Here is a 10,954-nt window from a genome sequence, read left to right as displayed (position 1 = left end):
GCCCGGCGCTGGCCAATGAGCGGCGCTGTTGCTGGCAGGTGCGGAGTGTTTTTGTTTTGGGTTGAAGTTGAGGCCGGAGGAGACGCGGCGGCGGCGGCGGGCGGAGGCCGCGCACCCCCCCCTCCCCCTCCTGCCCCGGCGCGAGGAGAGACCCGGGGGGAGCCGCCCGGAGCCACCGGCCCCGCCATGAGGAGGGAGATGAACGGGGTCACCAAGAGCAGGTTTGAGGTGAGGCCCGGCCCCGGGGGGGCCCCGCTGGGGAGGGGGGCTACGGGCTCCTCGGGCGGGCGGGGACCGGGCCCCCCGCGGAGGGGACCCGGCCTCGCCTCCGTGGGGGGGGGGGGTTGGCGATGGCCGCCCAGCACCCAGAGGCGCAGCTGAAGGGGAGGGGGCCGCCCCACCCCGCTCCGGGGAGCGCGGAGCCGATGGGGCGGGGGGGGGCGGCGGCGGCTCTTCCTGTAGCTGATGGTGATAAAGTGCGGGCGGCGGCGGCGGCGGCGGCGGCGGGGGGGGGGGGGGGCGCTTCTCATTGTGCAAAGCAGAAAGGGGAATCCTGTTTTGGTAAAGGGGGGGGGCAGGCTGGGATGTGGGGTCCCGGGCTTCGGAGGCCCTGCCATCGCAGGGGGTGGGGGGGGCAGCGTGTAAGCGTCTCCGGGGTGGGGGTGGGTGTATGGGGTCTGGCGGGGCGGCGGGTTGGTCTTGTAATCGGTAAGGAGGCTAAACACCGTGGCACTTCCTTTTCTCCCCTTGGTGTGTAATATTGTGGGGGGGGGGAGGGAGGAGGGGGGCGTGTTTGTTTGCTGCTCGTTGAGTTATTAGATGTGAACTTCCTTTTAGGGACTGCGGTGAGGGGAGAGTCGCTGATGTGTTGCTGACCTATTGTATGTGCCTGTGTTTCTTGCGGAGTTGGTGATGGAGCCAGAGATGTGAAAATACCTTCTTAGAAACAGACCAGCTGTAGATGGCCTGAGAGAGATTTGAGGGGGAGGAGGAAGCTTGGAAAGAGGAAGGAGGTGCAACATTTGCATTGCTTTGTGCTGTCGACATGATATACGGGCAGTTGCAGGCAGAATTTGATTACTCGGGGTGGGGGATGGAGAGGGCGGAAGGAACACAAGGAGCAGAGGGTAAACAATAAGATCTATTCAAAGAATATGCATATAATCAGTCTGATCTGGGATAACACAAAGCACCCCATCTAGTCAGGGTTGTTTCCAGCACTTCATTGTTGTAACAGCTATCTTTTTCTGAAGGGGGGAGGAGACGATGTTGGTGACAGAAATGAGGGCAACCGCAAGGTTTACTTCTCATTTTATGGAGATTGTATGCAAGGGGAAAATATCTACCAATTCAAATTTTCAACTGTGGGGTTTGTTGCTCCTTTTGCTCTTGAGAAAAGCTTGAATGAAGGGAGAAGAGCAACCTAGAAGGGGACTGAAACAATGTTGGGTATGGCTCGTTCTCAGTGCTGAGGGGGAAGGTAAACACTATCAAACAAAAATCTTACTGACAACTTGAGGAGTGTCTGATAACTGCAATGAAGAAGAACAGCGTGTTCATCAAGAAACTGACCAGTGGATTGAGACAGGTATAGAAATTGAATATAATTATGAAAAAAATTGAAACTTTTCTTTACAACAGCTGATGTTGGTTTGATGCAGAGACCATAGTGAACAGAAAGCATCCTTGTTTACAGTGATTTCAGATTATATCATAGTAAAAGTAAAATTTCCTTAACCTGTGTATGATTTAACTTCTGTATGGAGCCTGATGTGTGTGATTAGCCTCTGTGTGAAGCCTTGAGGCTGGTAGGCATTCACAAAGAAAAGGCCAAATGCAAAAAGTCTCAGGACTGTGGTTATTGCTTGTACCATTCTGATCCATTCTTGGTTGCATAGTTGTTTGAAAAGTAAACACACACTAGTAGCAGCCTTCTGTGGGGAATATTTATTTGATGTTGCGGGGACCTTTCATACTTGTCTGTCCTGCCATTGGATGTTCTTATTAATTTTAGTTTTCAGGTTAGCTGCCAATAAGGATGTACCAAAACAAGATTAATGTGAATCATTGCAAAAGTAATGTTTTTTCTGAAAATGTGTACATTCACAAAACTGGAAGCAGGCAGGGAAGAAATGGAAAAGCTAAAATTAAGCTAAATGCTGAAGTACTATTTGAGACCTAAATTCTTGTATTTCCATATGCAGGTGAGAACTCTAAAATGTTTAGTAACAAATAGGATGACGGGAAAGAGTCCAAATGTTATCCAAAATTTTAATTAGTTTCAGAACTGAAAGGAGTGTCTTGAAACATTGTCATGTTTCTTGAGTGTATTTTCACTGGTTTTAAGTAATTGTTAGTAATTTGAGGGCATGGATGCAGTGATGTGGTTTTGCTAGTGGGGGTTAGAGATTAGCAGTACTATCATAAAAGTATTCTAAAGCAGTGAATTTACTTACTTCTTCAAAGAAGTATAAGTTCTATTTGTTGACAAGAAAATGTTTTTAACATAATAGTTCATATATATATAAAAGCAGACCTCAGGAAGAACTTGTGTAAGCTCAGAAGCTTGTCTCTCTCATCAACAGAAGTTGGGCCAATAAAAGATATTAACTCACCTACCTCGTCTCTCTAATATCCTGGGATTGACGTGGCTATAACAATGGTATGGGGTGTGTGTGTGTGTGTGTGTGTGTGTGTGTGTGTGTGAAATGGGCAGTCATGCAAAACAGTATGTAGGCTGGAAGCTGCTGTTTTCTATTCAGTTATGATATATTGAAAGATAAACAAAGATAGTACTGATTACTGCTACATAGCTCTGTTGAGTACGTGTAGGCCATGTCTACACCTCCACTTAGGTTGGCAAAACTTATGTCGCTAAGGGGTGTGGAAAAAACCACACTCCTGAGTGACATAAGTTTTGCTGGCATAAATGGTAGTGTGCACAGCACTATGTTGGCGAGAGAGCTACCACTGCTTGTTGAGGTGGTTTTATTATGTCAGTGGGAGAGCTCTCTCCCATCTCGGCTGTTCGTGTAGCCGCTTGATGCCATCTTACAGCGGCTCAGCTGCATCGATACAACTGTGCCACAGTAAGCTCGCTAGTGTAGACGTGACCTTAGAACTCTGAAGTTAATAGGACCTTAAGAGGCTGATGCCCTGTTCTGAAAGGTAGTGTGTTAGAACTATGAAAAATAATGATGAACGTCTTTAAATAAAAAGTAAATTGTTGACTTTGTCTGCACAGTTATTCAGACTTAATATACATCTTTTGTTAAGCTGTACAAACAGTTTCTTGAATTGTTTGTTGTGAGTTTTAAAATACAATCCAGGCTACGTTTGGGAATGGTCTCTTACTTTGGTAATAAAGTACAGTGATAAGATATTGGCTGTATTTCCTAAACATGGATTTCAGATGGATTTCTCATATCAACACATAAGCAGCTAAACTCTTTATTTTAAATGAAAGAATGAACTCTTTGGCATGACTAGCTGAAGAAGAGCGTATTCTAAATATACTCCTTATGGGAGGTGTGGCCACCACAAAGAAAATAACTTACTGTAGCAAAGCAATTGAAAAAAGGAAAACATTACCCAGACTGACTCTTAATTCTTTTGGCTGTGCTTTTATATAGGACATGTCATAGTGCATCAGAACACTGGCCTATATCTGGTAACCTGCCTCCAGCAATAGCAAATACCAATACTAAAGAGGCAAAATGCACCTATGTAACAATGTACTGGGGAAGAGGAGGGGGTGAGTCTTTCCTGATGCTTGTGGTGATCAGTTTGTACCCTACAGCATGAAATTCTGTTAACCTTAAGAAAGGTCCTAGTTCTCGTCGTTCCTTCAGTATCCTTTGCCCGTTCTGTCCCGATGGCCTGTACTCTGTGCCCTAGGCACCTTGCTCTCCTTTTAAATCTCTCAACTTGCTCCTTCCATGAAACCCAAGTCAGCAAAAATACTGTCACTAACCTATCACAAAACATGAAATGAGAAGGTAGTGCTCTGAGGTAGAGCATTCCTCTTGGTCTCTTGGTATGTTTTGTGATATTTTTGTTTAGGCTGCACTACACAGAGAATTTTTATCAATACTTCCACTGTTTGTCTATCACTGATGCAGCTCCTTTAAGGCAAGCAATGACGGAAGCATTATCATAGAGCAGATCTAGATGATAGAGTGGTTAAAAACACCTGCACCTGGTCTACACTAGTACATCTACCATTGCTAGTATGAGTTGAGCTGCATTGGTGCTCGACTCCTGAAAATTCTCAGCACAAACAACGGTTTAAGCTGCTCCCGAGCAGGGACTGTGTCGTCTTCTGAGTTTTCTACAGTAGTGAGCCACATTGTTGGCACTTAAATAATTATAGCCTGAAAAAATGCTATGGTAATAAACTTAGTCTCCAGTATATCCTCAAAAGTAATAGCCAACCTTTCCAGCTTCCTCAAGAAGACTCCACACCCTCCAATTAGTGGGAGTTGTTTCTGGCCAGGAAGTCATTCTTTATGAGAGAGATTCTAAACAACTTGGATATCTGCGCCAATAAATGTGTTATCCATAATAACCCTTCATACTAAAGCAGGACAAGTACATCAACTTTATTCTTTTCTTAGCATCCGTTGCCTATCAGTATTTCAGATTCAAAATATCCAAGAGTTTTAATGGCCCACACATCTGTAAGGCCTTGTCTGGAGTCAAACCTGCTATGAAATGATGCAAATGGAAATCAAAACTAAATATTTCAGCTGTTTTAAAATACAGAATGAAATAGTTTGCAACTGTGTCTAGAAATTTCTCTAAGCAAAATCATCTAAATTTAATTTACATTCTGTCATCATCTCAGTTCTTTTGGGGCCACTTTCTCCTCAGTATTCCTTGCTTAAGATCATTCTTTGGTCTTCCAGTGGTGTTTCCCAATCTGAGCTCTGGTTAGCCTCCTAAAATCCAGAACTAACTTTTTCAGTAGTTGCTTTGGTCACCATTGCGTGGCTCTTATTCAGCCTTTTGTCATTTTCAGGCCTGTTTTATAAGTCTCCTCCCTCCAGATGTAGCTAGTGGAAAAAATAACTGAACTGAATATTTCTATAATCTCAGATAGGTCTTGGACACCTCGGGGATATCTTTAGACCCTGAGCATTTCAATCTACTGAAATGCAGTGAAACAAACTAAATTCTGGACAAATTGAACAAGGAATGCCAATAAATATTTGGATTTCACTGTGTGCCCCTCTTGCTCCTCTACCCAGAAAATATAAATGAATGGGTAGCCAGTGGTGTACTTACTATTGTATGTTGTATTGCATAACAGAAAAAGAAGAGAAACTACTGTTCACATGCCATTGACAGAAAGCTAAACCATAGAGCAGAAGTTAGGAGTCATTAGGTGGTGTTCCTGAGTCACATAACAGCATTTGCTTTTGTCAGATCTCTGCTAATAACATAACACTTATTAAATAGTGATAAGAAATGGTGAGTAAATAGTAAAAACATAAATTTAAACTTTCCTGAATAAGGTTTTTTCCTTAAAGGTCCCATATACTTCTGTTCTTAAGTTTATCCAGAGAATGCAAAAATAGACTTTTTGATGTGCATATACCCCCCCAAAACAAACCCCAAACAAACAAACAAGGACACAGGGACTCAGTTTGTTGGGTGACTCGTATTAAAATCCTTTTAGAGGTGGGTGAAATGTCTGCCTGAAGCTTAGCAGATTTTTTTAACCTAGAATGTAAGAATGGCCATACTGGGTCAGACCGAAGGTCCATCCAGCACAGTACCCTGTCTACCGACAGTGGCCAATGCTAGGTGCCCCAGAGGGAGTGAACCTAACAGGTAATGATCAGCGATCTCTCTCCTGCCATCCATCTCCACCCTCTGACAAACAGAGGCTAGGGACACCATTCCTTACCCATCCTGGCTAATAGCCATTAATGGACTTAACCTCCATGAATTTATCCAGTTCTGTTTTATAGTCCTAGCTTTCACAACCTCCTCAGGCAAGGAGTTGCGCTGAGTGAGGAACTTCCTTTCATTTGTTTTAAACCTGCTACCCATTAATTTCATTTGGTGGCCCCTAATTCTTATATTATGGGAACAAGTAAATAACTTTTCCTTATTCACTTTCTCCACACCACTCATGATTTTATATACCTCTATCATATCCCCCCTTTGTCTCCTCTTTTCCAAGCTGAAAAGTCCTGGCCTCTTTATTCTCTCCTCATGTGGGACCTGTTCCAAACCCCTAATCATTTTAGTTGCTCTTTTTTTGAACCTTTTCTAATGCCAGTATATCTTTTTTGAGTTGAGTTTATGCATAACTCACATGTGGCTCTGTCACTGTAGAGGTACAGTGACCACACTGCATACTCTACCAAAGGGCTGAGTGGAATTTAACCAGATTCAGAAGCAAAAGTCAGTTTAGTTGAGCTGTGGGAGGACTAGGAAGGATTAAACAGGAAGACTTAGCATTGTGTTGGAGGAAATGGGGCAAGAGATGGTAACATGAATCACCCCCTGTTCATCTCCCTTGTGCAGTATTGCCCATGTTTTGCAACTCTGGATGCCATATAGGCAACTTGCCAAGAGCCTGAGAATCTTGCATATTTTGCATGTAAACACAGGATTTTTAGTAAAGTTTCCGCACACCCAAAATATGTTTGAATCTTGCTCGAGAGATTAACTGAAATTGCCTCAGGTTTGAGTTTGCCATAGGTTAAAAACTTGTGTTCTGTCAGCTTTGTCATTATGTTGCTGTTATAGAGGGGACAGTGGTGACATGAAATGCTTCATATCTCCCTCCTGCAGTGTGGTAGACTATTGCTCGTCCTTCCAGATACAGAGTATATAATGGCTTTAAAGGTGGTGGGGAGCTGAGAGTTGTACCAAGAAAAAAGGCTTGATTGACCTCAGCCTTCTGGCCCCAGAGTCCATGCTCAGATGTCTCAAACCCCTTTTGCTACCAAAGAAAGGTACTAGCAGACTGCTGACAGCTAAAGTGCAGACACTAGCTAATGACCTTTTTGGGGAGCAGTAGCACATAGGACTGTGTGCGCGGTTTCGCAGACTTGTTGCGCATTGCAGCACAGATGTTTCATGATTTTTTTTTTAAATAGTTGATGGTGTTCTTATTATTCCAGAATAGATTTTCTACTCTGGAAAAGTTAGAGCACTTTTTATTTTAATTTTTTTTCAGGGGTAGGGGGAAATGGGGAGAAAGGAACCATATGCTTGAAATTAAAGGCTTTGACTGGATAAAGGTAAAGAGAAGCACAGGCATGTACTGCAAGTGTCACGTGTTACATGATCATTGACCGAACATCTCTTTAGATTCAGCAATGATATCTGCCTGTTGATTGCATATTACTTCTCATGGCTAGGCCCTTTGACACGTACGTAAATGGTCACTTTTCTTGCTTATTACTGAAACAGGCATCCCTTGTATGCTAGGCTCATTTTGTTTCAGACTGTGCATATTCACTTGAGGCCTAAGACATATCAGGTAATTTGTTTTCCTTTCCCCTGCTGGATTACCTTGCTACTTAATTTGTTCAAACTAATTTAGCCCCATTATGTAAGTGATCTTGATGTGTGTTTTTGCCCTATGAATATGGTATGGTGTACTTAAAAGTATGTAGTAATATACTGGGTCATAAATCTGCGTGTGGATGGATCACCTGTGCATGTTTTACCTTAACCTGTTGATCTTTCAATTGGAAGTACACTTTCAAATAGCTGATTCTCTTACATTTGGCAAACTTGCCCTGTCCCCTTCCCAGCACCCCATGTTAATTATGGGGACCGTATAGCTTGACGACTTTTACTGGTGCATTTGCTAGGAAGTAATAGCAACATGAGCATATCTCAGGTAATGGGGTTTTCGAGAATTTGTGATCCCTCTACTGGTTCTCTGTTAGCAGAGTATAAAATACTAGGCCTTACAGAAACAGATTGTGTATGGTTTTGTCTTTCTCAAAGGGGATCATTGTTTGAATTGTATGTATAATGTAGTATTTACAATTTGTAGACCTACCAAAGTCAAATAACTTTGACAAGTGAAATTTGGCCCCGATAATGCTGGACCATTTCTCTTAGATATGTTTTAATATCTGACTATAAAATTTTTAATGGAAAACCACAATTTTCTTGTAATTGTTTCAAAAAACAAATGGTGAAAGGAATATATATCTTAGCTCAAACACTGTGGTAGTGGATGACCCATAGCATACTTCATGGAGAAAGCCATGTCCCTGTGAAGTCAGTCTGATCAACTGTAAGGGAGAGAATAAAAAGGAAATCTGCTGTGAATACTATCTTTATGGCTATTTCAGTCTGTGTGTAAAAACTCTTAACCCTAGCAGCACCAGCACACCCCCCCACCCCCCCCACACACGTAAATTGAAGCAAGATGTGCAGTAAGCCATCTAATTCTTTACAATGGGGTTAATCCCCTTTCAGAGGCTTGATTTTCTGTTGTTACACGGAGGAGTCAAATGCTTTTAGCACTGTTGTTAACTCTTAGGGTTAGTCTACACTAGAAATGCTACAGTGGTGCAGCTGCAGCGCATCTGGTGAAGATGCTCTCTGCTGACAGGAGAGAGCTTTTCTGTCGTCGTCATAAAACCACCACACCAGCGCTTAGGTTGGAGTAACTTATGTCACTCTTGGGGGTAGCCTATTCCACCCCTGAGCAACATAAATTATACCAACATAATCTGAAGTGTAGAGAAGCCCTTATAAATCTGGCCAAGAAGCCTTTTTGCAATTTACTCAGTAATCGGTGATTACAGGGTGGCTATACAGGAAGGGATGAAACATCTTTCTCTGATACTGGTGATTAAAAGTGATCTTCATAAGGAACTCAGTCTTTCGTAATGGACTGTCAAATCACTTTTCCTCATCAGCTGTCACTTGCATGTGGAGTAAATTGCATATTAAACTATTTCTAGGAATAATAAGCTTAGGAGAAGCCTCAAGGGCTAGGTTCTGTTTCATACCACTTAGTCACAACTTTGGGTTTGGCATTTTATGGCTACACAGCAGCTGGGAGGTGCAATTCCCAGCTGCTCAAGCTAGTGCACTAAAAATAGCAGTGGGGATGTTGCAGCATGGATGGCAGCTAGGGCTAGCCGCCTGGGTGCCTAGCCCAAGCTGCTCCCCATGCCGCAGCGTCCACACTGCTATTTTTTTTGCATGCTAGCTCAAGCAGAGCTAGCATAAATCTGTCTAACCATGCTGTGAATTGCACTTCTCAGCTGCATTGTGGACATACCCTGCATCTAAAGAGCCTGTGAACATGGGGAGCGTGGAATGAGGGCAGCTGTCTATGTAATCGACAGTCAGTAGATACCTATTCCCTGGTCCTGCTGACACACATGCTTAGAGAGGATGCCAAAGCAGTGAGACTACTAATGATAGAGCTTTATTCAATAGACAATCTTTTCCCTAGGAGATTTTATACAGATCAAACTGGGTAGAAAAAAGAAGTCCCTGGGTAACTGGAAAATTTACAAGAAAAGCTGACCCCATTTGAACTGCTTGTATTTATAAATTAGCATTCACAACAGCGTAATGCTCAGAGTCCCGAAAAGCCTTACATTTAAATATCACTTATAATTGTATGGCTTCCCTTCCCAGAATTACTTTTTCAGCACCTCAAACAGGACAGCACAGTTTTGCTCATATGCTTGTTAAATAGAAATGCCAGTTACAGTGTGTGCTGTGAAGAAAGAACTTCTGAATAAAGATATTGCTAAATTGGTTGCTGTATATATGTCATTTCATGAACAATAATGTTGAGTTTATTTTACAGGAAACTTGTGGTATATTCCCTAACCAAAGCCAGACAGGAGGTGTGGGTGCACTTTGAGAGAGTGTTAGCAAAAAGTCTCAACTTATATTTTGCTGGGGGAAAAAAATACTGCCATTAGGCATTCTAAACTATTCTTCCCCTTTTGGACTTAGTTGTATTCCATGTGAGCTATATTTCATTCACTCTCTCACAACCTGTAGGAGACTTCTTCATTTATTCCATAAGGGCCCTAAGAGTTAAAGGTAATGTTCTTGAATTCATTGATCCCATTTAATGCTAGATTTTGGACATGAGCCAGCTGTTGTAAAGCCAAGGAGCTGCTCGTAAGTGAAAAAAATCACAACATTCCTATATTTTTATAGCCTGGAAAAAAACATCATTCACATTTGACCTACCAGACCATAGTTCTTGTAAACAGTCTATTTATCTATATTTGAAGATTCTGTTGTTAGCCTATAATGTTCAAACAGAGACTAGAGTATTTCAGGTGGGGATGTGAATTGGCACCTACAAATACTTATCAACTATAGTTTCAATACTTCCAGATTTTAGTTCATTCTAGATTAATGACTTGCGAGATTTTTTTTTTTTTAAACCTCACATACAAAAGTGTCAAAATAATCTATGAAAAAGGTGGGTTTTTTCTTCTAGTTGGTCACATGGCTTTAAAAGAATACTGGTGTCCTATTTAACTGCATTATCAGAAAATGAATTTAAGTGAGCTACAATATTTTTAAATTATATTGAACTGAGAATTTATACCAGTGTTTCATAGATCTTCTGTCTTGTTAATAAATCATGCGATCTTACATTTTAGCTGTCTAGACATGTTTTATAGTAACTGGGAAACTAGTGCCAAAAATGGACAACTCTACATATTTACGGAAATATCTGAAGTCATCTTATCATGTCAGGCCATCTGTGTGGCTGCTGCTTTTACTTTTCCATTCTCCCACAGCTTTGTACTTATTGTTAAATCCTGAAAACTAAAATCTCCTTTCTCATTCTCGCCGACTCCCTATTTCTCTGTAGATGCCAGCCCACACTTGGCTGAACACTTGAATATTTGCAATAGGAATAGCATTGCATTTCAGTCTAGTTTCTGTTGGGCTGTTTTAGTTTCTCTCTCACACGCATGCATAC

At 42.1% G+C, this 10,954-nt stretch overlaps 1 protein-coding gene across 10 annotated transcripts in view; it reads left to right on the top strand.

Moving 5' to 3' along the window:
• The window catches only part of FBXL20 (F-box and leucine rich repeat protein 20), a 70,123-nt gene continuing 59,169 nt past the window's right edge, over window positions 1–10,954 (top strand). For 8 of the 10 annotated variants that reach the window (XR_012156388.2, XR_012156389.2, XM_073325968.2 and 5 more), the window contains exon 1: window positions 1–228. Coding sequence is in view for 8 of the 10 variants with exons in the window: in XM_073325968.2 (XP_073182069.2) it covers window positions 16–228 (213 nt within the window). In the remaining 2 variants the exon portion in view is untranslated. Of the gene's footprint in view, window positions 229–837; window positions 1,589–10,954 lie in introns of all 10 variants that reach the window. The other 2 variants (XM_073325972.2, XM_073325970.2) reach the window with 1 other exon arrangement.

This window comes from Lepidochelys kempii, chromosome 27 (genome assembly GCF_965140285.1).
Source record: "Lepidochelys kempii isolate rLepKem1 chromosome 27, rLepKem1.hap1, whole genome shotgun sequence".
Classification (NCBI taxonomy): domain Eukaryota; kingdom Metazoa; phylum Chordata; order Testudines; family Cheloniidae; genus Lepidochelys; species Lepidochelys kempii.
Note: the sequence above shows the minus strand (reverse complement) of the source record. Positions and strands in the feature narration are given on the sequence as shown.